The sequence below is a fragment of the Passer domesticus genome, chromosome 10 (assembly GCF_036417665.1).
Source record: "Passer domesticus isolate bPasDom1 chromosome 10, bPasDom1.hap1, whole genome shotgun sequence".
Classification (NCBI taxonomy): domain Eukaryota; kingdom Metazoa; phylum Chordata; class Aves; order Passeriformes; family Passeridae; genus Passer; species Passer domesticus.
This window is the reverse complement of record NC_087483.1, coordinates 36,239,007-36,266,173: the sequence shown is the minus strand read 5'-3', so window position 1 is coordinate 36,266,173 and position 27,167 is coordinate 36,239,007. Positions and strand designations below refer to the sequence as shown.

The 27,167-nt window shown below is 42.8% G+C and overlaps 2 protein-coding genes across 18 annotated transcripts in view; both read left to right on the top strand.

The window, feature by feature from the left end:
• NCKAP5 (NCK associated protein 5) overlaps nucleotides 1-5,666 on the top strand; it is a 454,622-nt gene extending 448,956 nt beyond the window's left edge. For all 17 annotated transcript variants that reach the window (XM_064435175.1, XM_064435174.1, XM_064435171.1 and 14 more), the window contains one exon: nucleotides 4,042-5,666. In XM_064435175.1, coding sequence (XP_064291245.1) covers nucleotides 4,042-4,323 — 282 coding nt within the window. In that variant the 3' untranslated portion in view covers nucleotides 4,324-5,666. The remainder of the gene's footprint in view (nucleotides 1-4,041) is intronic.
• Nucleotides 5,667-6,519: 853 nt separating this feature from the next.
• On the top strand, nucleotides 6,520-23,145 carry LYPD1 (LY6/PLAUR domain containing 1). The gene is made up of 3 exons (XM_064435189.1): nucleotides 6,520-6,848; nucleotides 7,865-8,002; nucleotides 21,268-23,145. The coding sequence occupies exons 1-3, from the start codon at nucleotides 6,797-6,799 to the stop codon at nucleotides 21,501-21,503; spliced, it is 426 nt and encodes a 141-aa protein (XP_064291259.1). The 5' UTR covers nucleotides 6,520-6,796; the 3' UTR covers nucleotides 21,504-23,145.
• Nucleotides 23,146-27,167: the final 4,022 nt, after the last annotated feature.

Genomic DNA, 27,167 nt, shown 5'->3' with positions numbered 1-27,167 from the left:
AAAAGGCATTCTACCCACATGTAACCTCTCATTTTTACAGTTTGTAGAAAATCTAATTTGATGTATTAATGTAGGAATAACACCTATTTATAATGTATCAGTGTAACTGCAGGCTAGTTATGTTTTCCTAATTTGCTGTGCTTGAAGTGACATGCCAGATTTTATTACATCACTAATGGGTTTTAGTTATTCCCTTTAGGATGTTGCCAGCAAGGAAACATTATTCTGATTCATGACTCATGGGTTTATTTCAAAGTGATGTGGCTCGTGATGAATGTCTGTGTATGTCAGGAAGAGTTTCTCCTCTTCTGACAACAGGGCACTGCTCCCAGGTGGTGCAAGGCACCCCATACTGGGCAGGAGAGAAGCTCCAGCTGTGGGAAGCTCTCCACCTATACAGTGGAGTAGAACAACAAATGCTCCCCATGCCCTAAGGCCATAATGGTACAGATTTTCCATACAAAAATACACTTTGGATAAGTAAAAGAAGCTAACCATTGATTTGCTTTAGGGTGATGGGCCAGAGCTGTTACAGAGGCACTGTGAAAACTAGTTCTTGTCTGCATTGAGCGTTTTTCCTTTTTTTTTTCCATTATCTGTCTCTTCTAGACCAAAATCTCTGACTACATGTTTTTGTCTTCTCCCTTAATTAATACTTAGGAAAACATACAGAGTCCACACCGAATGCAGCACTCACCTTGTTCACAGAACAGATCAGAACAGGCAGCAGCAAAGTCAACACTTAGGGCTGAAATGGTTTTAATCATTGCTGCTGAGAAGGATCCTGTATGAGAGCAAGCACGGGCTGTTGGTCCCACCTTAGCTCTTGCAGCAGCACTGAGCAAATCATAGAGCCTTTCTCTTTGCTGTGGTGACAAAACCACCTGTTCACTACACAGAAAGCCACTCCTGACACGGGAGAGATCTGAGTGGAAAACATGGCTTAGAGGTTAGGTGCTCTCTCCTCTTCTTATCAAATCTCACCCAGCTCTTCTGGGTGTAGAAGACACCCACCTCACGTTCCACTCTACAGAAGCAGCTGCTGAGTCACTTCAGTGAGACTCTCAAATGCATTAATGAACTGATTACTTTAAAATAAACATTGCTAACACCTTTGGGCTAACCCTTGTTCTTTGTTATAGCTGTGACTCTGCTGCAGTCAATAGCAAATCTACATAAAAACCCCCAAAGACACTACGTAACCACATACACAATTTATCAATCAAATTCTAACAATAGTTGTTTTGCTTTTGCCTTTTGATTCATCTAGCAGCTTTTAGGACTGCCATGAATAATAAGAAACATTTAAGGATGACTCTAAATAAACACTCTTTGGTAATTTTTTACAAGTTGTATCTATAGTAACTGGAGAAAAAATTCTTAATATTTCTGTTCTGACACACACCAAGGTTAAAGAAATGACCAATGACTTTTCAGCTCTAGGAATGTACATAATTGTGTTATTGCGAGAGAAAATGATTTGTTGATTGTGCAGATTCTTACATTAATATCTCTACTTAAAGTTTTATTTTTGCTTGTGTGTTTTCTTCTACATGTCAAAGAAAGGAAGTTTCAGAATTTTTTACAGAAGGATGTAACTGGGCACGAGGACACCTAAAAAGGACAATTCTATGTCCAAAAAATACCCATAACTTATTTCTGAATTGTTTCTTGTTTTGGTAATAAATTTTGCTACCACTGTTAGAATTAGTTTTCCCTTTGAGCCCTGATGTATTGTGGATGTACTCTTCACTACTCAGGATCTTTTGCTAACAGGTTTTACTGATGGGCTTCAGTTCACTTCAATTTCACTTGATTCAATGTCTTTGCTTAAAATTTTCAGAGTACTTTTGTTCCCTGCGGTTTCTCTAATGTAATTTATAAAACAAATGAGAAACTAGGCTGTGATTAAAGTAGGATTGTAGCCTAGGTTGTGCTTGAAGGGTATAAAAAAACTATTGATACTACATGTATGCAGAATATACCAATGAATTCAGTCTAATGTGTCCTGAGGTGTAAATCCATCCTTCAGTAGGACAGCCAAAATCCTCCTCTGATTGTGATGCTTCACCCAGACTCTTCTGTCCTGCAGAGTCTCCAGGTGCTCCTCCAGCCCAGGAGCTGAAATTGGCTCCATTTGAATCAATGAGAGTTTTATCACGGGCCTTTCTAACTCCAGTACTGAGTCCTGCAGTCCCAAGTCTGTGCTAACTAGTCACATGCCATTTATCTAAAGAAAAGCTGTGAAGTGGGAAAATTAAAGACAAAGAAACATCATTTAGTCTGCCATATAATAAAGTATTTTAGGTTTAGCACTCTGAAAAGCAAAAAGTGCTAATGTGTGTTATCGATGCCATGGCTGAGGATTTTCTCATCTGGCCTACAGAGAAGTGAAGCAGCTTTTTCAGTATTTTAAATGAGGGCAGAGTGAAGAAAATTTTAAGGTGAAATTGTGAAAAATTTCTGTTGTAGGGTCCTAAATTTGTGTTCATTCCCATTACCAAGGGTTGTATTCCTCTATCTCAGCAAACATTTTAATTACAGATATTGAAGACCTTAGTTTTAACTGTCATCTAAAATTAGAATCCAACACAGCATTCCCTAAAACCTTTTAGACTCAAGATTAATTAATGCACCAAACAGAAAATGTTCATTTGCTAAGACTTCAGGATCTCCTGTTGCTTTGCTTAAGTTTGTTGGAAACATTTTCCAGAAATAGTAATCTAATCCATGCATTGTCATCTTATGAAATGTGACAAGATCAGAGCAAAAACAGTCTGTGCACTGGCATTTCAATTTTGATCTAACTAGCCATCAAAACAAGCAATCGAACTGTAACAATTTGTCTTCCTCTCACCAAAGATTTCCAAGGAGAAGCAGCACAGCGTGCACAACATTTCACTGACTTGGGGCTTGAATTCTGCAGAAAATCCTAAGGACCCTTCACAACTGCACATGTAATGACCAACAGCATCCACACATCTGCCCAAGCTATATCTTCAGTGTGCTTAAAATGCCATCTCATTTTCTAGCTAAACAAAAGTGTTGATGCCTTGGATTTACAGTAATTTACTGATTCTGTCTTTGCCATCTGATGGCAGTACCAAAAATGAGGAATGGCTTAGCACTCTGATGGCATATCTCAGAATGCTTGAATCTTATCTGCCCAGGAGGTTATTGAATGTTGATTGTAAAATGTTGAATGCTATCCCATATATCTCTGGTAATACGATCTGTAAGAGGAGTTAGTTACTCAGATTTTGAAACACTCTGTATATGAACAGCAGGTCATTTTTATTGAGTTGCTCCCTACACAGTTCCCTAATGATTCCTTGGTCAGATCTCTGATTGCAAATACCAGCAGCTAACAAAGGGATAAAATGACTCTGGTACAATCCTACTGTGTGTTTTCAATATAATGTGCTAATACATTGTCCAGTGTTCCCACAGAATTACACTACTTCTGTGAGAAGACCTGGCCAATACCTGATTGATTCTGGTCTGTGGGGATGGGCCCAGTTCAGTGCAATTTCCTCTCTTGTTGCTTTCTTGTCTATTAGAGAGGGTTTGGGTTTGTGGAAATCAATAGGCTTACACATGCAAAATGTGAGGCTATTCCCTAGCAAGTTTCATTTGCATCCTTAATTTATGGAAAATGCTGTTTTCTCCTCTGCACTTTTTTTTAAACTCTACTTAAACAAATACCTGTTTAAACATACCCCCCCAATGTATTAATGCAGAAGATCTGAATTCCTGTGAGGATGCTGGAGTTGTTTAACTCGTGTAGCCAGGCTCTGCTACTTAGGACATCAATAGCACTTGAGTGTTGCATAAATGGAGTCCTATTTGTCTTAGCAGAATCATTAAAGTTATGATTTATCCTAAAATGGATACTAATGTTCTATTTAATCATAACAGTTATTTAAGCGTCTAACAATCTATTTCCTCTCACCCTGTGAACTTTAGAAAGATGGCAATTAATGGTGTACAATAGGAAACTTTTAAAGGAATATGCTTCAAATATTTCTCTCGCTTTTACAGAAATTGAAGCAAACTGAAGAAACAAAAGAAGATTCCCAGAACAGAGTATCTAAAATTTCCCTGGAGTCTCTCAATAAATTTAACAGCAATAATGCACTTTTATTAGAAAAAGAGAAGAACTGTCTGAACAAGGTTGAAGGACAGAAGGAAGAGAATGGAAAGAAAGAAGTAGCTTCCTTGAACAGCTCGGGTCGGCAGGATGTGGACAATTTGGAATCCCTGAGTGATTCCCTGTACGACAGCTTCTCCTCCTGTGCCAGCCAAGGCTCCAACGACGTTTAGGGACACTTCCAGCAGGCTGCAGCACAGAGTGGAGCTGAAGGTGAGCGTGGAGTGAGGAGGGAGACGAGACTGTGCTTGGCAATTCCCCCTCGAGCTCGCTGTGCTCACGTCAGGGTGTTCTGACCTCCCAGCACACAGCAATAAGGCAGGGCAGCATCACGGTGGTGCAGGGGACTCAACACACCCAACACAACGAATACACAGAATAAAGTCTTAATTTTGCACTTTTGTAAATATTTGTACAGTTGTAAATACCTTGGGAAAATATATTTGTAGGGATACATGACAGCAATAAATATTAAATTGGTGCTATGCTCCTGTAATGGCAGATTACTAACTTAAAGAAATTGGTGTGTATATTAACAAGAAAAGCTAGTAGATTTTTTTTAAAAGAGTTATAATTGTCATAGTCTTAAAACTGTATGTAGAAACACTGCATTACCATAAATTTGAGCCTGCCAGATTGTCTTTAATAAACTCTCGTGGACTCCCTTTTAGAAAACATATTTTATTTTTTTCTTTTTAGTGCAATTCTGTACAGGTATTCTAGGGAAACATGCATTTCAGTTATTACAACTTCACAACAGGTGTCTTATTTCAAAAGGGTTTTGACTTTTGACATGGCAAGAAAATGAATAGATTAAAAGGCCTGATACTGCTGGCATTGGCTTCATCAATCATGCACATAACTGTTTGAAAGATCAGGGTCAAAGCAATTCACTGCTGACACAAACAGGAGTCCTGTAGGAATGGGAACCACATAAACCACCCTGTACTTCTGACTGCAACGTGGCTTTTCAACTTCCACCTCCTCTGTACTGTACTCATTTCCCATCAAGTTATAAATGTACCATACTGTGTTATCTTTCCTAGTCTCTGTTCGGTCTTAAGCAAATTCTGAACACTAAAATTATTTTTTAAGAAAACACAACAACTTCTGTTTGTGACACACTAAGGTGTTGGTGCTAACCAGTACTAGTTCAAACATATCTTGGAGCAGGGGGATTGGGCTGTATTGGGTGTTTATGTTTTTTTTCTACAAAGGTTGTTTATATGTAAGGGAGAGTCTATTGCAAAGGTTCTGTGTATTTTTTCTAGATGTGAAGTATTTATAACTGCTTTTTGTACAGCAATTGTAAACTAGATATATTTGGGGTATTTCTAGACTCTACAGTTTCTTTAGCACATGCTTGTTAATCTTTGGAATATTGTATGATCAGTGTTACTATTTTGTGCAAATTGTTATATTTTAATTAATTTCTGCCGTAAACTTGCATCGTCTTTTTCAACTTTCAAGAAATTTTCATTGAAACAACTTTCGTAAATAAAACTTCTCTTGCCTACCGGTGCCTGCTGGGGGGTTTTGGGAAGGGGATGCTGTGACAGCTTGGGCTGGGGTCAGGGGGTACCCAGCGAGCCGCCCCCGCTCCGGGACAGTGTTCGGAGAATTCGTGACACGGGGCTGTTAAACAGCGATTTTAGCTAAATTAACTCTTCCTTGGAGCAGAGCTGGGAAACGATCACTGGCAAATAACGTGGTTATCCGGAGAGGAGGCGACGCACAGGGACGGTGCCAGCGGGGACGATGCGGGGGCAGCACCCCGGGCTGCCCCTGCCCAGCCCCCGACGGCTCTCGTCGCCTTATCCCGCCCCATCCCATCCCATCCCATTCCATCCCACGGTCAGCTCCTGCCTCCTCATCCCGCCGTGTGTCCATCCCGCGCGGGGCAGGCGGGCTCTGAGCGCCGCGTACGCGGCCACCGCGCCCTTTCCCCCGCGTTTTGTTAACGCTGGAATTCCCTTTCAGGGGGCTGGGAGGAGGGAATGGCGGGGCCGCGCCTCCCCTCGGTGCCTCCCGGGGTCGTGGGAGGCGAGCGGCGCCGGGCAGCGGGCGCGCTCCGGCTGCCACCTGTGGGCTCGGCCGGGCGGGGACACGGCAGGGACCGGGCGGGTGGCACAGGGAGCCGGGTCTGTGCCGGGGATGAGGAGGATGCGATGTGAAGCCCCGTGATGAGCAGCCCCGGCGGGCAGAGGGTCGCGGGGCTCCCCTCCCTGGCTGAACCCGGCCCGTCCCCGAGGCGCTCCCGGCGAGGTGCGGGGATCCCCGCCCCGCTCCGCCGGCATCACATGGTGCTGGGGGAGGGAGGGGGGAGCCGCCCCCCAGCCCTCGCTTCTCCTACAGTTTCTTCCAGTCTCAGCGCTCAACTCCGGCGAGGCTGGAGCGCGGCGCGGCGCTGGGCAGGGCGGGCTCCGCCGCCTGCTCCCGGGGCTCCGCCGCCTGCTCCCGGGGCTCCGCCGCCGGCTCCCGGGGCTCCGCCGCCTGCTCCCGGGGCTCCGTTGCCGGCTCCCGGGGCTCCGCTCCGCAGCGCAGGCGGCGGGGAAGCGGCACGAGTGCGCGGCGCCTCCGCTGCATCTCGGCTTCTGATGCCCCTTCGCGCCCGCACGCCAGCCCGGCGGCCGCGGCTCCGGGAGGATGCGGCTCTTCCTCCTCGCTGCAACTTTCTGGGGATTGTGCCTGGCTCCAGGTAAGGGCTCCGCGCGGCCAGCGCGGCTCTGGGAGCCTCCGTGCCCTCGTAGCCCCTCGACGGAGCGGCTACCGGGCGCTAAAAGGAGCGGAGCGGCGGAGCCCCCGTCCTGCGGTGTCCCCAGCGCCGGTGTCCCCAGCGGGGCGAGGCGAGGAGCGGCACGGTGCTGCCGGCGGATGCCGCCCGGTGCCTCGGCGGGCACTGGGTCGGTGCCAGCGGGCGCTGCCGCCGCCGCAGCGCTCCCAGCGGAGCGCGGGCACGGGCCGGGGGTCCCCGCCGCGGGACGAGGGTGCGGGAGCGGCCGGGAGCGCTGCTGGCGAGCCGCGCGGAGCGCCTGGTTTGCATGATAAAAGCAGGGATGCTCCGCCGGCGAGGGATGCTCCGCCGCTTTAATTGTGCATGGCAAAATAGTAATTAAACCATTTGTAATTAATTAGTAGCTAAGCAAACCCGTCGGCGCAGATAAGAGCGTGTCTGCGGGGCGGGCTGCTCTCTGCGGGGCGCGGGCGGCTTTCAGCCCGCTGTGCCGCGGGCGGGCGATGGGCAGCGGCGGCGGGGCTGTGCCGGTGCCGGTACCGGTGCCGGTGTCGATGCCGGTACCGGTGGCCGTCGCCTCCTGGCGGCGGCCTCTGCAGCTCCGGAGCGGAGAAGCGAAAGGAGCATCAGCAGAGCCGGCAGCGCCCGGCCTCCCCTGGGCGGGCGGCACGCTTCTTCTACTTTATATTTGTCAGAGGGATACTTTGGCTGAGCTGTTGAGTAGCCAAGAACAGCCAAATGCGAAGGGGGAAAGAGAAAGGAGATTTCTGGCACGTGTCGGTTGTTTGGTTTTCTTCGGTGTTTGGTTTTTGTTTTGTTTTTTTTTTTAATACTGTTGCTATTATTTAAGGGCAGGTTAGATGGGGCACCCGGCTGAACAGTGTCCCTGCCCATGGCAGGGGCTTGGAGTGAGATGATCTATAAGGTCCTTTCCAAAAGAAAGCAATCCATGGTTTCAAACAAATCTCTATCTGTTCCAGGTTCGGGTTTGCAAATACAGTGTTACCAGTGTGAGGAGTTCCAGCTAAACAATGACTGCTCCTCTCCTGAGTTCATCGTGAATTGTACAGTGAATGTTCAAGATATGTGTCAGAAAGAAGTAATGGAAAAAAGTTTTGGTAAGAATTTAATAATTATTCTTCTGTTTATCTGGTTTAGGTAGCATTTGTTGCTTTTGGCTCCACCCATTCATGGTGTTCAGCTTCATAAGAATCTTGTGTCCCTACCTGAAAGGACTGGATTTAATGTCATATACTTCTGAGTGGCTTTTCAACTCAATGAAGTTAAGCATTTTCTTCTAAAACTGGTGTGAAAACTGAAGGATGCAAGGCAAATGTTGATAAAGCTGCTTAATACACAGTCTTATGGGTCTCTGATATAGTTTCCCAGCACTGGGAAATTAATAACAACAAGTTAGTTTAATCTCATTACAGTTAATTACATGGGCTTTTTCCCCAAGAGATAGAAGAGCATTAAATTAGTAATTCCCTCCTTTCTTTTATTTACTCAAGCAATTTATATACTCTGAAGATTCATCTTAAGGGAAGGAAAGTGTAATAGTGATCTTTGTTTTCATCCATTAAAGAAACCACCAAGCAAAAGGGAGAAAGTGTTTTTTTAATAAAAAGGGGGGGAAGAGAAGGACACAAATGGATGTCATAGCAATTTTTAAATTTTTTCCCCTTATTGAAATTAATATTTAAGTTAGCATATTAGCACAGCAATGTGTCCAAGAGGAAATCAGCTGTGATTCTGCACCTTGCCTCTGTTGTCTTTTGAGCTGCTCTGTAAATGGCTGGGTTTCAGTTACAGCATCGTGGAAAGCATTTGAGATTTAGAGAGAACTGTCAGGTCTTACACTGCTGTGTCCCTCTGTAGCTCTCTACGTGAGCAGGAGACAGGAGGGACTCTGGGGCAGTGTGGGATGGCAGGAAGGGAGCTGGAGCTCATGGAGCCTCCTGCTCCCACCGCAGGAGGGTGTCAGGCATTGGGATGGATGAGGAGCAGCCCCAGGCTGGATGTGCCCCCTGTGCCAAGGCTGGGGAGCAGAGGGCAGCCTGGGGCTTCAGAACCCTGACTGAGGGGATGCTGCTCTCTGGGATGCCCATCTCTCCCAGCTTTGGGGTTTTGCTGTTCATGTAGACCGAGCCACAGCCTGTCCTTTCCCAGCAAGTCCTCCAGGAGCAGCAGGATGCCTCTGTGTGCAAACGTGTGCAGTCATCCATCCTGAGCAGCAGCAATGCTTCCTGGGCTGAGCAAGCTCCTCTTCCCCCTCACTCAGCTGGCCCCACCTGTGCTGGTGATTTCGGGTCACTGTGTAATCAGTCCTGATAAATAATAATTGTTAGGCATCAAAAGTAGCTGAACTGCTGACACTCATCCTGGGTAACACCATCCACAGTGACCACTGCCATGAAATACTTAGAACCTGCCCAGTGTAGGGAAAAAAAAGTTGCTTTTAAGCTGTTTAAAGGAAGATTAGTCTCTCTTAAGTTATTTTTTTGCTGGAGTATTTTATTTCAAGTTTGCTTGAGAAGAGTGGTGAGGGTGTGAGATAGTTACAGCTCGCAAGGCACCTTTAAAATCTTGAGTATCTCTAAATGACTACTTGAAGGCTTTGCTATCTCCACACCACAGCTTCTGTGGCACTTTCATGAGGTTAGACAGAATGTTGTGGTGATTTGGAGGGCTCTAGATGTGGTAGTAGACACAAACAAAAAAGTCAGATTTGAACTCTTTTCATTGATGCATAACTTGCCATTACTTCTGTGAAGAAATGGGTTGCAATACAGTAAATAAGCAGCTCTTAAACTGCTTGGTGGGGTTTTTTGCTGTGGAATTTTGTGGTTTTTTCTGAGTAGATCCCTGGATTTTTTTCCTTTAGGAGGTTACTAGCATGCTCTGCATAGCAGGTTGCCACTGTTTTATTACATTTACTTCTATAAATGCATTTCTTATTAATTTAAGTTTGGAGATTGTAAATTTCAGCCAGTTAATAAATTAAAATTTTAACCTGTTTCAAATTGAATGAAATTTACATTGCGAGCTTAGCTTCTGTTACCCTCAGTCAATTTTAGAGAGGGTTGGTTGTAAAACAGAGATGATTCAGTTCATCATCCTTTATTGGTTTTATTCCTAATTGATATTTAAATGTGTGCAATGTAAATGCTTTACTCTCCCAAGTTTTATTTAATAATTCATTTTACTTCTACCAGTATATTTCATAACCTGATTCTTTTGGTTGTTGCTTATTACTAAAAGCTGAAATGTTTCAAGTATTGATTTTAATTTATAATAGACTTGAGTTTGAGCTTTTAACCCAGAAAATGAAAGACGCAAATTTGCATTCATTTGACAGCACAATCTCATAATTAGAGTTCTTTCCTCTTGACTAAATACAGTCAGAGTGCAGTTTTTGTAGATTAACCCATTTTTGTCATTAACAAAACGTAGCTGTGTTAGTGAGCAAAGTGCCACAAGTTATCTCAAACTTTTAAATTTAAGCGCAGTGTTCTGAGATTAAAGCTCGTGGTGGGAGTGGGTGACCATCCCTCTGAGGTTGCCACCCTTCCCTGCAGCAGGCTCCACTTGGAGAGTTTTGCTGTCAGGGGCTGCTGGCTCAGCCCCAGCCCTTGGCCAGGGTCTCTTCTCCTCGAGGGTTTGCTGTGCTCAGGAGTTGTGCCCCGGCAGCTCTGTGGGTCAGCTTCGCTCCTGGATTAAAATCCCTGTCCTAGAGGCACCACGGTGGCAAAGGACAGCCCTGGGCTGCTCCTCCCATTTGCCTTATACAACGCTCCTTCTGCCTGCTCGCAGTTAACTGCTCCTCAGTTTCTCTAAATTCAGTGCTCCAGGTGTCACTGGGCACTCTCAGGGCATTGTCTCACTTCAGGTGAGAAATGACAGCAGCTCAGGCGTGTTCCTAACCCAGAGCTTGAGCAGAGGCTGCTCCTGTGGCAGCCTCTGATGGGAGCAGCCAAGAAAGCAGGTGTTAGTAACTTCTATTCTGAATTAGACCATCAGGCATCTGATCTCAGCTGTTTTTGTATCAGGTAGACATTTGCTCCTTTGGACAGCTTAAAGTGAATTGAGAATTGAGCAGCAAATGGCAAAATATTTTTCTCTCTCAAGGCTGAATTGTATTTAAAAATTTTGCCTGAAAAAGTTTAATGATTGCTATAATTCTGTTCCAGTGGGAGATACAGGACAAGACAGTATTTTCCCTGTGATAAGGAATCTTACTAATTAATTTGTTAATTAAATCTCAAATAAAAGAAAGGAAAAAGCCTTTTTTTAGAGAGAGAAGTGATGGGAATGGAAAGTGGCACTCAGGACTGTACCACAAAAATTTTTATCTCACAGAAATTAAAGTAAAGGATAAGTTTCTAGTGCATTCTTCAACTGGATAAGCAGGTGTTTTAAAACTGTGTAAATTGAATATTTCACAAAGGATCAAAGTTCTTACCATAATTCCACTTGCAGATACCATGTGGAAATACCTGTGGTGGATTCCCTGCTCCCACTTGCCTCTCTCTTTCCACTCTGTGCACTTTTAAATTACCCATGTCAGTGCTCCTTCATTTTTAGAATATATGTAGCAACAAAGAAATCCCACAGTATATTGGGATCAAGTGAAACATCTTGGTGATCTATAGATGAGTGCATAGTGTGCATATGCTTTTATATATATTATATATCATAGAAAACATACTGGTAATGGCAGTCTTGCCTTTTACTGAGGGGAAGAGTCATCTGAGCATAAAGGCTGATCTAAAACCTACTTAAGGCAAAATGAAACTTGCAATGTGAATACATCAGTGAGGGATAAAGCAGGAGGGATGAGACAGCCAGCCCAGAGAGGTAGCCAGTCTCAATTTCTTGGAGCTCTCTGCAAGCAAATCTGCCCACGTGCATGTTTTGAACAATACACCGTCTGTTCTGATCTAGTTGTGAACATACTTTTACTAACTTTTGCAAGGAAAAAAAAATTATTCACTGTAGCAATGCCAATAAAATATCAAGGATTTTTCCTTTTTGCAAACAAATTGGGAAGCAATCAGATTATTGTAATAATCTGCAATAAGAAATGTTGTTGGTTTGGTTTACTATGGTCCTTTTAATGTATTTAATTGCTCTATAACTCTGCAGTGTAGTAAAGGAAGTTGCTGTGATTGTGTGCTTAAAAGTAGTGCATGGAAACACCATGAGCAAGATCAGCATCTCAATGTTGAATTAGAACTGTATCTGTTTCTTTGAACTTTTTCCAGTATTGGTTTTCCCATCATTTGTTTTATCAGTGGCTGTGTTGCATGATGAGTTGGGCTGTGGTAAATTCTTTACCTGTAATTATTACTTGGTTTTGCCATGATTGAGTTCATGTTTGCAAGGATTACAGAACCACATACACACTTTTTTTCTGTGTTCATGTATTGAATCCATTAGAAATATTAATTGCATATTTCTATCAAGGGGGAATTATGCTCTGGTGTACTTTTATTGACAAAGTGATTAAAACAGCAAACAAAGTTTAATGTTGCCGGAATTACTATAGGCATTAAAGCTTTATAGGAAGTTGTTGCATCCCTAGTATGCATTTAGAAACAGTAAGAAACATCCACTAAGTTGGTGGTTGATTTGTTAGTTTGGGTTTTTTTTCCTCTACACATTTTGGTTAAAGGATATCAACATAACTCAAGAGAATTTTTTGGTGGTTGGGGGAGGTGGTTTGTTTGGTTTTTAATCAAAGCAAAGCATGACAGAACAAATCTTTATTGGCAATTTTAAAAGATAAATAAAAATTCTGCATGGGACAGTTGGTACCTAAAACATCACATATTGTGCTACCAGGTGCCCAGCGAAATGAAGACATAATGTTGATACTGGAAACACAGTTCACTTTTGATATTGAATAAAAGACTTGCAATGAACATTATTAATTTGCACTGTATGTTGAAAACTTGGATCTGTGGGTACATTTCCATTCAGAAACACTTTTTCTCAAATGTCAAAGCCATTTCCTCACTTGTAAATTTTTTCCATTCTTTGGGTTTCTCAGAAAACTTCCAGCCACTTATGGAATGCACTGACTTGAGTGTGTCAGCTAAGGAGAAATTATGAGAGTGTTCATCAGCTGCTCTTCTGACTGCCTTTCAATAAAGAAAAGCAGCAGTGGAGTTGACAGTTCAAGCAGTTTATGACTTGGAAGTCATGACAAAGATGCGAGTGCAGGAGTGATGAAGGCTGCATTATTTTAAGGAAGATGGGGTATCTGGTCCAGCGAGTTTCATCTTTCACAGGACGTGGACAATAGCTTTTTATGTTATTTTATTTCTCAGGCTTGTATGAAAGATATACAAATGAATTTTGTGATGATACAGTGCCCACAGCCTGGTGTCTCTTAAACCTCCCCTGAGAGTTTCCTATTGCATTTCACACACAAATGAGTTTGTGTTTTCAAACCCTTTTGAAGCCTGACCCTGTCACTCCTCTTAGCTCCCAGTGACCTTATCAAAACATTGACAAGTAAGCTTTAATTAATGCAAACAGTTTTCATTTCCATTTTTCCTTTGTAGTCTGGATGGTTTTTTTGGGAAACTTGACAAAACTGGATTTTGCCAACTTACCAGTAAGTCTTTGAAACTGGAAAAAGCCATATAAAACCCAGGAAAATCCTTCTCCTAAGTGGAAGAAGCTATAAAATCCTGAGCATAAAAATAGCTAAAGATTTAAGAATGGAATGAATTTCCAAAGTTCTGGCATGCAAGTGCCAACATCTGAGCCATGCCACTGAAATTGGTAAGGACATTAATTAGGGATGCAGCAAGTCTATTCACATGTAAAATTATTTCTGTGGCTTTAACATTTGTAAAGGTGAAAGGCTTGTGGCTTCCCTTCCTCTCAGAATGTAAGGGTTGTCAAGAAGAATCCTCATACAGAATTCTGAACAATGAGTCCAAGTTCACCTCTGTCTCTACAAGATGAAGTATCTTTAGGTCTTGATGGCAAATGATATTTAGATCTTGATTCCTTTGTGTCAGGTAAGAGGAGAGGTTGGAAGGCTGTGAGCCAGCTTTGTTGGGAAGATTGTGTGTTGAATGCATGACTGCACATCCACATTGGTGAGCAGGGAAATGAATGAGAACAGTGGGAAACCAAAGAATTATTAGATATGCAGGTGAAAGCTGAGCTTTGATCTCTCATTTGCAGCCTCCTGTGGCTTTAAAAAATATTTGATAACACCACCATTAGCAGCTGTACTTCACTTTCCCAGCCTATGCATTTTTAAGCATTTTAATGCCATGCTTCAGCTTTGCAAGCAGTGACAAAGACTTTTTTGTGATATTTTTTTTTTGTTAACAACACTGTTTTGAGTCACATTTCCAGCACCAGAATTAGAAGGCACAACTTACAAAAAGATATCAGGGTAATCTAAACCCTTGTCCTCTGTCAGTCAATAATTGTCCAGTTTTCTTCATTTCTGCGAGGCGTTGTGTCAGGGTCAGAAGGAGAGTGATGAGGCCAGACTTTCATTGTCAAAAGCTTCCTGTTAGTTTCTGAAAAAATGTGCAACTTTTTTAAAAGTGCCAAATGTATGGAGGATTTGTGATGATATTGGGTTTTCATACACAATCATGATGACAATATGCTAAATGAACCAGGTAGTTTATTTTCATTTTGCAGGGGGGCAGAGAGGGCTAGGTTTGTTTTATTTTTAATAGACTTGTATACTCTCTAAGAACCTAAAGGCATGAATATGCCTTTATTTGTCTATAGAATGCATCAAAGGGAGGACCAGGATGAAATAGCTGCAGTCCTAAAATACAAGATTAAAAATCAGGAAGTGTGTGCATAGCTTTGCAATAGATTTCAACCCCAGCTACCACTGTTGGTGTTTTCCAGATCAAAAACAACCCCAAGGCACTTTTAGTGCCTTGGGGTTGTTTTTGATCTGGAAAACACCAACAGTGGTAGCTCACAGTATTTAAGTAGCTGTTTACAAGGTGATTAGAAAATTTTGTGATACAATTTCTAGCAAGGTGCAAATTATTTAAACCACTTGTCTTGTCAACGTTCTCTCTGGAGTTCACAAGGATAAGAAGAGTTATTGTGAAGTGAAACTTACAGGACATGGTTGGATATGATTATATTTTACACTTGCTCAAATTGTTTGGGGTTTGGGGTTTTGGTTTTTTGTAATAATGAGTTTACATCCGTAGCTGAATGTCTTTGTGTTGAGGAAGCTTAATTCATACTTTAAACCAATAAAAACATGATCTGACTAAAACTGTAGTGTTTGGGGAAGCACAACCTCAAAAGAATGATTGATTGCTCTTCAATATTCAGCCACCTTCTACGGTATTTACGGTCCTATTAGATAGAATATTTATAATCACTTTCTCTAGAAAACAGCAAATCACAACAGGACCTCTGGAGTCTGTCACTGTTTGATGTATGTGAACAGGTACTAGCTGAGGAACTGATAATTATCATAGCAAAATCACTGAAGCCATAAAGAGATGGGCATAAAACCTAATACGGAAATTAAAAAACATAATTTGCACACCTATTTGTGTATAGACTAAACCAGATTTTTGTAGCATTACTGATATAGTAAAATGCAGAAGTAATCACATTTATATTTTATGTTCCATAGAAGGTGACGTTCACCTGTTTACATGTTACTCTTGCACTAGTATAAATTCTCATTTTATTTCCTAGCAGATATCAGAAAAGAGCTTTTGTAAGTCCTACTGGGTGCTGAATTTTGCTTGAGTGAAGGGTAAGCTAGGGACAGTTTAAGGGAAAAAAATACAGAATTGAATATATGAATGAAATCACAAAGCAAGTGTGGCTCAGCAGAGTACACATCAAGTCTATGCACAATGAAAGGGAAAATTTGCAGATTCACCAAGAGCAGAAAATTGAAAGTTTTGGTGAAATAGGACAGTTGGAACGATGCAGGATATACAAAGAAAGGAATATTGGTACATAAGCACAGTCATCAACTTTTCTCTATGAGCAACAACATTAAGAAAGCACCCAAACAGATCCTATGCAATTTATGCTAATGCAAGAGCTAGGACACGACTTGGGGGCTTCTCCCGAGTTCTGTGTGCTACACTGTGAATTATCCACTGTTGGCCAATTTCCCACCTTTTGTTTAGAAGAGATGGGCAAGATTTAAACACCCCATCTAAAAGAGTTGAGTGGAGGTTCTGTCAAAATTGTAAGTGCACACCTCAAACTTGTCTTGATTATCTGCTGGCTTTCTCAGCTGCTTACTTGAAGATTCAAAACTTCTCTACAGCTCTTGTTTCTTTTTTTGCTTCCAGCACCTGGTGCAGCCTTGAGAAGGCTCAAGGATGCCTCAGTGCTGGGCCCTAGTTGGACACAGAGCTCTTTCTAAGCTCCAGAGGATTTATGTGGCAGCTCTGCTCAGAGCACGTGCAGGGGGTTTTGCTAAAGCACTGTTTGTGGAGTGAGCTGCACCAGGCTGACTTTCACACCTGTGCCTGTGAAATTGGTTATATACATATAAAATAGAAAATATACAAATAAAATGGTTTATAAAAAGCTTTCTTAAAGTGGAGTGTCAGTGACAGCCCACAAGAACAGAGAACATCTGGCTTGGAAAGCTTGGTGTTGGGCACAGTGACACTGTCCACTTGACTGAGGCAAGCTTAGAGAGCAGGGGTGTGTGGCCACCAGGTCCTGGGGTGAAGGACAGGGCTGTGATTTCCTGCTGAGCTGTGCCTTTGCAGAAAGCAGTTTCAGAGCTGGGTCATCATAGGAGTGGGAAGGTGACTTTTTTTGGAAATCAGGTCACTGATCTCAGAGGTGATAACCTTGGTTGCCTGTTTCAGCTCTGCATTTTGCTGAAGGACACTCCTGAGAGTGCAGGTGCAAACTGAAGTTGCACACTGCTTGGATTGTGCTTGGCTCTTAAAAGTTGGAGAGTCATGCTTACACAGCATCTTTTTTGTCTGCACCTCCTAGAACAGAAGACTCCGAGGTGTCTAATAAGCTTCTTTTCAATCAGTAAGAGAAAAAACTTGGATCTTCTGGTGCCTTCTGCATAAACACAGTGTAAGAAGTAGGTGTGATGTCACCTTTTTTGGTTGTCCTAGTAACAAGTTAAGCTGTTATCAAGAGAAATGCACTGGGCTGTGAAGACAGGGTACAGGAAAGAACACTCACTTTTTGGATTTGAATAAATTATTGCTCAAATTGTTTGTTAAAATCAAGACAGAATGCACTTGTGTGTGGACAAAACAGTGCCAGGGTGCAGATGCAAAGGACTAGACTGCATCCAACTGAGAAAATAAATATTGCAAGCAGGAACTATAAAAAAGCCTAAAGATTTACACCCATCCTTTCATTGCAAGGAATAAGACAGAAATAAAAGTTTGGGCCTTGACTGTCTAAATATGTGATGACTTGTGGGGCAGAGAGAGGTGTAACCATGGGCAAGTTGCTTAGTCTAGAAATAAATTTTCAATGCCAAATTGAAGCCCAAATCTGCTTAAAAAAAACCCTGTAAACAAACATGCCTGTTGTAGGTATATGTGACAGGAGAGTGTGGGATATAATCTTGTTATCTCACAGCTGTTCTAGCTCTGTGTACTCCCCTTTCTTGAAATTTCTTGATCTGCATCCCACAAACCTTGAAGTCAAAATCATGGAAAATCTGTTGGTCAGTAGTAGGTCCTTCACAGTAAAACATCCTTACAGTATCTAAATTGTTGTTGGGGGTCTGCTGAATCCCTGAAAAAGGACAAATTACTCTGTATTCATCCATCAAGTAACTGGGCAACAAATATACTAATTGAGTAGTCGTAAATATGCTAATTGATCTCTAGTTTCAATTGCTGAGGGTGGGTAGCTGGGAATGACCCCATCCCAGTAAAAGCAGAGTGTAAAAAGTGAAGTTTTCTTGCTTAGCCAGTGACTCAGAACAATCTGAGGTAGAAGAAAAGCTTCCAGAAAGGTTTGCAATTATTTTTGTGGGTGATATGTTAATGAATGCATCGGGCTGATTGCTCAGGCAAGAATACCCAGTAATTAGCAGTTATGTGTGTGGTATGAGTCTTATGAGGCAGATAACCACTTTGAAGAACTGTCTGCAGTTCAGCCTGCCGGTGGCAAATGATTCAGGGAGATCTTGGGGATCGTTTTGGAACTGGCTCAGCAATGCTGCAAAGGAGGAGTTTGAGGAGAGAGCTCAGGATTTAACTCAGAGAGGAGGCTGCTGGCCTGGCTGAGCTCAGGGGTGAGCTGAAGTTACTGGGGGCCATTAAAATGTTTGCTGGAGTGAGGAGGTGGTGTCCCTGCCATCAGAGCATGAAAGTCAGTTGTACCCATGTATCTCCCACCAGAATTATGATAGGAAGAAGGTTTAGGAGTAAGTGAAGTCACAGCACAAGTGTTTCAAAAATGTCACACCTGCAGTGCTAACATTCCCTCTTTTCCCACCAACTTCTGTGCCTGTTTGCATTGTGTCTTCCTGTCAAGATACTGCAGAACCAGAGAGAGAGAGAGAGCACAGCCTTTCTACGCTGAGCAAGTTTGCTTCATACCTGATGCTTTTTAAAAAGCACTTAGTGTGATAGCAGCTGGTTTGTGAGATCAGGAGACTCTTATCAGTACTCAAAGGAAAAAATCTTGGATGTGAAGGGCATGTTGTTAGCAAAGGAGATGTTAAAAACCTGATGGAAATGCTGAGTTTTTTAAGTAAAAAATCTTTCTAAAATTTAGATTACTAGAACAGGGAATGGGAATAAACAATCATTTGGGTGTGAAATTTCCTATTGTAAGGCATTTACTGAAAAGCCACTGGAGAAATGTTACAAGGGGATTTTGCTACTAGTCAGATTATTCTCCCTATTTAGGTGTGAACATGGTCCATCTGTTCATGAAACTTTGAGTAGTAAAATTTCAGTCTGTGCTGAAATACTGTGTTTTGACTTCAAAAGGAGCTCAGGATTGTTCCATGGGATTGGTCCTGGAGAACAGATCTGTTGTAAACGTGTGGAGTTAAGCTGCAGGAGTTTGATTTTTTTTTTGCAATAGAGATTTCCTAGAGTTGTCTGGAGAAAATCATGCCTCAGAGGGCATCATCTAACTGTTCACAGCAGTGAACAGTTCTAGTCTCCTAATCAATGGGAGAAGTGCAAAGTGTGATATTTCCACACTATAAATTATCCAAACTAATAAATCACTAGTTCAAGTTGTGAACAGAGCTTTGCAGGAAACCTGTGAAAAGCGAACAGCAGGAAGAGAGTGATCCATAAAATGATGGGAAATAGGAAATCTGCCGGGTCAAAAGCTTTTTAGAGGCTTGGTATTTGAGGGGAAAGTCAAATTCACTGCTGTTCATATGGAAGACTGAGGAATGACTGTTTGGTGGGTGTTTGTTGCTCAGGGAAATAATCTGTGATGGGGAGATGTGAGATCAGGTCATTGTGCCTGGTTTAACTGAATACAGGAGTCCTTTCTCAAGAGAGAAGGGGAAGGAAAAACATTAATTGTAGCCATAGGAAGGGTCATACCTGCCTCTGCTCTGGGAAGACTGCAGGGGGAACATGGCCAAATCACCAGGTCTTTTTGGGGACCATCAGCTGAGATTTTGGTATTGTAAAGCTGATCAGTGGCAGCACCACTGAGGCTCCTTGACAGCAGTGGTTTGTCAGCAGAGACAGAACTCCCCTCTTTTTGCAAACTGTAGTAATAAAGACTGCATTGCTTGATCTGTGTGCCTTTGCTGTTACAGGGAGAACAGCCCACAGCTCCTCTTCCTTCTTAAGAAAAGGCTCTACCTGCTGTGCTGATTGATTGAAGCTCACTGGAGACAGAGGAAGATTTAACACTCACTTGAGGGCTTCTCTTCATAAGTTCAACGAGATAGCCTAAAAACACATTTCAGAGTTGAGATTTGCAGAGGGAGAACACAAAACCAGGAAACCCCTGCACTGTTGGGATGGCAGCAGTGTTGTGACAGCATAAAAGAATTGCTTTAATTAAAAGTCTCTGAAGACAGCAAATCCTTCTTTCTGAGCACAGCCCAAAGAAAGGGTGTTCTGCTCCTACTGTCAGCACTCAGAGGTGCAGTGGCTGATGCCAAATTACAGAGATTTCCCCTGGACTTTGGAGGCGCTGTAGTGGTTATTAAGTCTCTGGGGACTGAACAAATATCCGCAGGCACTGTACATCCAGCACTAGGATCATATTCCCTCCTCACTTCCTCCAAAAAAAGTCTCAATCACTGTGCATTTAAAGACATTTTGGGACCATGCCACAGGATGCAAAGGCACCATCCTCCAAGGGTAGCCTGTTCCCTTGCTTTTCAGGAGGAAAAAACTAAAATCTTTTTGAAAATCCCGTATTTAAAAAGAATAGTGATTTTATCATACTTTGGAATATCCCTACTACTTTTTGTAACTACAAGCAGGCGAGCATCCATTATGTATTTCTATTATGTGTGTTTTTCTAAGACAAAATTTCTACTGTATCACTTGCAGGAAAATTTTGGAGTAATGGCGTGGGGAACTGCCATAACCATTTTCCACTGTGACAGAAGAAAATACAACTGTGTATTTTAAAGCCTTTATAAACCATGTTAAAATAGCAGCTAAAAGTATATGCATCAGAATGTACTTTTTCAGTTAAAAACAATCTGAGAAATTAGAAATTAGCTTATTAATTAAAATTACCTTAAATTACATTCAAAAAGGGCAGACTTTCAACTCAAGAAAGATGCTTCTATAGAAATGGAAATTTTTGTTATTGAGGGTATTAAACTTCAAAGATAAGCAAGAACTGAGATTACCTGGAAAAGTACTTCTAATTCTTCTTCAAAAAAAAATTAAAAGGGGAGGGAGGAGGATGAAAGTTTTGCTGATAATCATCCCCTTTTTACTCCTAGTTACCTGTCTGTGTGTGGCAAAGGAACAAGAAAAGGAAAAAAAATTCTTAAAAGACAAATTAGACATAGAAAGCTGTAATTACTTAGACACCTTAACTCAGACATGTTCAGCAATAGAAACAAAACTAATTTTCTCACTAATTGCATTTCAGTTATAGCTATTCAAACAGTTTATTCTGAAAGATGAAGAATTCCAGCTATAAAATGCATCATTTGATATACATTATGCAAATTGAGTCTGTAATATTTTTGGTTCCAACCAGGACCGAACTACAGAGAAATCCCAGGCAGAGCAGCCATGGTGCTCTGGCAGCGCAGGGCTGTTGGTGCTGTCACTGCTGAGGGCTCTGCCCTAAGCACCAGCAGTGCTTTGGGGGTGGGAACTGGGTTTGCAGCTGCTTTTGAGCAGGAATCCTGCTGTAAAGCCTTCCCCTCAAACGGAGTAACCCTTGTTTTGTGCCGCAGGAATCATGTACCGCAAGTCCTGCGCCTCCTCGGCCGCGTGTCTGATCGCCTCCGCCGGCTACCAGTCCTTCTGCTCCCCTGGCAAGGTCAACTCTGTCTGCATCAGCTGCTGCAACACTCCCCTCTGCAATGGACCCCGGCCCAAGAAGAGGGGGAACTCTGCTGCGGTGCCCAGGGCACACATGACAACCACTCTTCTGCTCCTTAAATTCGCTCTGTTGTTTTTGTACTGCTAAACTTCAAGCAAGTTGGTTTGTTTGTTTTTTTTTTCCCTGACACAATTTGTTCTGCATCCTTCTTTCTTCAAAGACGCTGCAATTATTTTCTGTTTGTTTCCAAATCCCTGTCAAGAGCAAGGGAAGTTCAGTGGCTGTGTGGAGAAGAGGGGCTGATATTTTTGTCAGCTAATGAGTTCAGTTAGCAGATTGAATTTCCAGTGTGCACTTAAAAATCCCAGCAGGATACAGACCTCCTGTTCCTTTTGCATAACTGGAAACAAATCCATCCGTGTTATTCTTTTTGCGATGTTGTCACTTTCCTGGGTCATTTCAATTTCCATGTTTTTAAGCTCATTGCTAAGCATTAACTTTGCCTTATGAAGTCACACTTGATGTTCACAGAGGCCGTTCTGTGCACCCTGACCGGGCTCTGAGCTGGTTTCAAGGGGCGCCACTTCCAGGCTGGGATCTGGGGGTGCAGGACCCGTCTCCTGTGGGCTGCAGCTGGGCGTGGGCTCCTTCTGGAAGGTGCTCAGGAAGACTTTGGCGTTGCTCTTGGTGGAGGAGCTGCGCCTGGAGGACACGAAGAGCAGCGGGCGCAGGGAGCGGCTGCTGCGCGCCGCGGAGCTCGGGTTGGCCCTGAGGAACCTCTCCCTGTTGGCGTGCTGCAGCGTGAGGCGGCAGCACAGGACCTGCAGGAACACGCTGCGGAACTGCTGAGAGGAGATGTTGTACAGCAGTGGGTTCACCACCGAGCTGAGGTAGAAGAAGATGTCGGCGATGGGGAGGAGGGTGATGTAGGCCCTGAAGTAGGGGACGGTCCAGTCCTGCTTTGGCTTGGCAGCGGCCATGATCCTCCTGACCTGGTTTGGCATCCAGCAAACCGCCAGAGTGGCGATGATCAGTCCTGCGGGCAGAGAGAGCAACAAAGAGGTCTGCATTCGTGGGGGAAGACACAAAAAATACTATCAGTTCTGCACTTACTTGTTAGGAAATGGTACCAGTTTTTCAGTGTTTTGCTTGACAGCTTTTTCTGCCGGTAGCATTTTTTTGTTTGTTGTTTTTAATAACTGTTACAAGGTCATTGCGGCACATGCTCAGACAAAACACTGCACAGTGCTTGGATGGTGTTTCTTTGTACCTGTTGTCATTTATTGCTTTTCAAAGTGTTCTTTCTCTGATCATCTGTGTCTTTGGAAAGAATATGGTTTTAGTTTGGTTTCTGCTCTTACATTTCTTCTGTCTTTCCCTTTACTTTGAAAAACAAACACAATAAATAGAACCTATAGCCATATTAGATCAGGCAATACCCAGAAGAGATCAGATTCTTGTTTGTACTTTACAAAAAAGAAAATGTATGCATAATAATATATTTCGTGTTATTTTTGGTAGATTTCCTCTTACAGAAGCTATTTTTAAGTAAAATGTGTATGGATCTTTTTATGGTAATTAAGATATGTTGGGCTTTCTTAAAAATCAAATTCCAGTGGAATTAAATGATGAATGTAAATGAGAAAAACCCAAGCCTAGTCATGAAAGTGTAAGCAGTTTCAGATTGTAAATTACGCTTTAAAATGTGGTATCTGACCATTTTGTATTTATATGTAAATATAAATACATGTTGCTGCATCACTAATGGCATTAAAAAGGGGTGGCTGAAGTGTTGGGTGTCTGAAAATTCTGCCTGCATGGAGCGTGTTCTGCAGGGTGCAGGAACCTGTCAGTGACTGGAACTGGCTGCTCCCAGGTAGGGCATGGAGCAGGAGCAGGGCACCTCATGGCATCCTCTGTTTCTCCTGTGTGCCAGCGCTGGAAATCCTGCACACACACACCTTGTGTGACATCCCGGGTACACAAAGTCACTCCTCCTGCTGCTCCCCTGGCACCGAGCAGTGCTGGCTCACAGGGCAGCCTCCAGTTTGCTGTCCCCTCCCTGCTTCTCTCTGTGCAGGAGCTGTGCCTTACCCGAACTTTGGAGGGAGCAGAAGGTGCAGCCTGGCTGCTTCCCTGGGGCAGGGAGCGTCCTGGTGGGGCAGGCAGCTCTCATCCCATGTGCCACCTTGTTAACCTCATCCAGTGCCTGACCTCTGCTCCCTACAGCAGCACAGAAGCTGTTTAATTCTTCTCTAGGCTGAGTGGGATTGCCCCCACTGGACAGGTCACTGTAGCAATGCCACTCAGAAATAGCAGGGTTCTGAAGCCAGGAAAAGGATGCTTCACTAGCAGGAGGATGTGAATGTAGCAGGGAAGGGAGGCAGGAAATAGAAGAAAGATTTTTCGTAACTTTGAAACTGCCGGAGCTTCATCAGGCTCTGTCCACATTCTCACCCCCAAGAAAAGAAAAGGTATGAAATGCCTTTAAAAAAAAAAAAAATTTAATTTTTTTTTTCATAAAAGGCGTAATTACTTTAACGAATTTATTTTCTCCCTGAACGAGCTACCAAATAAAAGCTGTCCTTTGGATCCCTTGCTTCTGTAATCACTCACTGTCACAATAACTTCGTTGGGATGGGGAAGCAGCAGATCTTAAACCTACAGCACTGGCTTAAGAGCCCTGGAGGGCTGTTGTTGGCAGGCCAACAGTAAATCCATCGCCAAAACCTTTGCCATTTTCAGTTCTTTGCCTACCAGAACTCTCCTCAGACACTGTTTTTTACTCTCAGTCCCACAGTCCCTGCCCCTGCTTTTCCCCTGCTACCTTGCCTCACTGTTCAGTACCTGCTGTGCCTCTGTGATCTGAATTTTGTATTAATCCTGCAAATGTTTGAGGTCTTCATTGCTCTTTTCCTGCTGTCAGCTTAACAACTACAGGGTGTCAGTCCTGGCATGGGCCAAAAGAACATAAGGCCCCTTGAGCAGTGACTTGTGATGAATCTTATAAAAGACAGTGGAAGGATTCTGTTGTTTCACTGGGGCTTTTTCTCTGGTGCAACTTAAATACAGAATTCACAAGCCCAAATCTGTGGAATTCTCATCAAATTGTACCAGAAGATCTCTTCCAATTGAGAAGAAAATAAGCTGTATTGTACAATTTTATTTTTTTTTTGTTCTTGGTTAGAAAAAGGATACTTCATCATGCTGATTAATAGTTTCCTAAATTATGAATGCTGCTGTGAAAAACTGTGAGCAAACAATGTGTGCATTCATTTTTAAAGCCCAACTGCATTGCTCTGAGATGTCTGATTTATTTTTTTTTTGCTTCCATCTGAATTCCTTGGCATTGACCTTTCTTTTTAATTCAAACTGCTGAGTGCTTAAGATACCCCCTTATATTCTTCAGACCCTTTTGTTCTGGAGAAGTGAATATCTGGTAGTGTGCACAGCAAATGAAAAATGAGCTGCTTGTGCCCTTGTGCAGCACAGGGAGGTCTGTCTCTTGGGGAGCAGGAGGGACGTCTGCAAAACTGTTGTTTCCCAGGGATGACTAATTGTTCATTTTCACACTTTGAGAAGATGCCTGTTGACTCAAAGGAGATGCACCATGCAAACAAACATGCTGACAGACTCACAATATTTTTTCCAACGTTCACACTTGGCATGGCAGTGTGGAGTAAAGGGAAGCAGAGCAGAAGAGCCTCGGGAAGCCTCTGAGCTCAGCTCTGCTGCTGTCAGGCTGAGCCTGGGCTCGGGCTCCAGGAGTTTGTGTTGTGCTGCTGTGCCAGAGGTGCTTAAACAGCTTTAACCAGCCAGAATGGAAACCACAATGAATCTTACACCAGCACTGATGTATTTTTCCTGTGAGCTTGCTGCCTGATGGGAATAATTCTTCACATTTCAGCTCATGTCCAACTTTGCCTTCCACTCCCACTTAGAAAGATCAGTAGCTCTGCTTTTTTCCCCCATTTTCCTGACCACTGCACAGAAGTGACACAGAGCAGAGCTTTATCTTCCATGGAATAACAATGTTTATAAACAAAGTAATGCTGTGGTTTTGCAACCTGCATCACTGGTGCTTGAAATTTTCAACTCACATTTGAATTATTCCAGTTTAATCATCAGAATGGCATTAGAAAAATGCCAGCAGAAGCCAGGAGCCCTTGTGTTACCTTCTCTAAATAAGAACATCTCAACCTTTAAGTAAGAGCAGGAGCTTAGAATTCATTTAACATTGATTTAGGTATTTCAAGGTAACAAACAAAACAAAACAAAAGACATGAAAAGGTCCTTGACTAAAACTATGTTATAAAGTTAAACCATAAACAAGCCACAACACAATTTACCCCAAAATAGGAATTACCACATTCTACTACTGTTTGAATCTGGAAAAAAAACCCAGCCCAAGCCTCTTTACAAACAAAGCATACAAATTTAACAACACTTTAAATTTGGGAATCATTATTCTAACTTCTCAAAAGTCAATCTCACAGTATTAATTCTTAATATGTGACAAAGGATCATTTATGTAGTAAAATAAACCTAGCATTTAAGTGCCAATAGTATAAATATTCATTGCTGGCAGAGAATAGGAGTTTGGCAGTCATCTATCCCTTAGCAATACTTTTTTATTACTCAGAAAATTCCTCTGGGCCATAGGGGACTGAATTAAATTCATTATGAACTTTATTGGGAAGGATTTTAAATATGTGCAGATGTCTGGTAGAGGGCTTCTTTTTCCATCCTTCCCCTTGTTCTTCTGTTAAACAGATTTTTGTCTTTTTTTTTTTTCTGTACCGAAGCACTTAAATCTGTCTCCTTTTAAAACCCACTGCTTTGCCTCTATCCTGGCTGCTACCAGCCATCCCAAAAAGCCTGGAATTGTCAACAAGATCATAATTGCCACCAGACAGTGCCAAGAACAGGTTTCCTTTGGCTGCCACAGCCCCGAGCTGAGGCTGCTGGTGACCTCAGGTACACAGTCCTTTGCCTGTGCACTTAACCCTGACCATCCTGCTGGGTCAAGGTCTGCCAGGCTCTGCTGCTGCTCTGTCCCACACTTAGACCTCAGACTTTGCCTCTCTGGCCTCAGATGAATGACACAAAGGCAGGCTCTCAGCATCTGCTTGTAAACTGACATTTAAATGGCAATTGTCAGTGGAATAGAAGCATATGGTTACTGAGCTGTGAGTCAAGTGCAGGCAGAAATGCAGTTGGTTCACAGGAAGAGCTTTTTTGTGTGTTGGTTTCACTTTTGTGTACTTGGCCTGACTGCACTCAAAGGCACAACATGACACTAATGCTTAGTCACAAAGTCTTCAAATAGTGCATCAGAAGTGCCAAGAAGTCCCAACAGAGGAAGAAAGACAACCTTTAATTATTAAGTTTACCATCACAAAGCAATGCCAATTACAAGAAAAGCACTTGGTCCCTACTGGATTCTGCTACAGGCTTTGAATACGTGCAAAGATGCCTTCCCACTAATCAGGGTCTCAATGGTCTCAATATCAGCCACTAATAACTCATGAGAAGGGAGAAGAAGCAAAGACAGAAAGACTAATAAAGAATGCTGCTTTCTGGAGGTGGGGTTTTGGTGTGTATTTGTGTTAGATTTATTTTAACCAGGACCAAAAATCTTGCTTTTTGTTAGAATTAATGACATAAGGCACTACTTTATTGTCTTTCTAGCTTCCAAGAAGAGCCAAGGCATGGGATGCAGCCTTCAGTCACTGAGATGACCTTCCCAACTGCAGATCAGTGCAGTGCTGTCTTCCAGCATCTGCAGCTGCTCTGTGCCTCTGCTGCTGC

Coding starts and splice junctions, on each gene's coding strand:
- LYPD1 (XM_064435189.1), top strand. CDS start 6,797: ATGCGGCTCTTCCTCCTCGCTGCAACTTTCTGGGGATTGTGCCTGGCT. Junction 6,849..7,864: donor GGGATTGTGCCTGGCTCCAG/GTAAGGGCTCCG, acceptor TATCTGTTCCAG/GTTCGGGTTTGCAAATACAG. Junction 8,003..21,267: donor AGTAATGGAAAAAAGTTTTG/GTAAGAATTTAA, acceptor TTTGTGCCGCAG/GAATCATGTACCGCAAGTCC.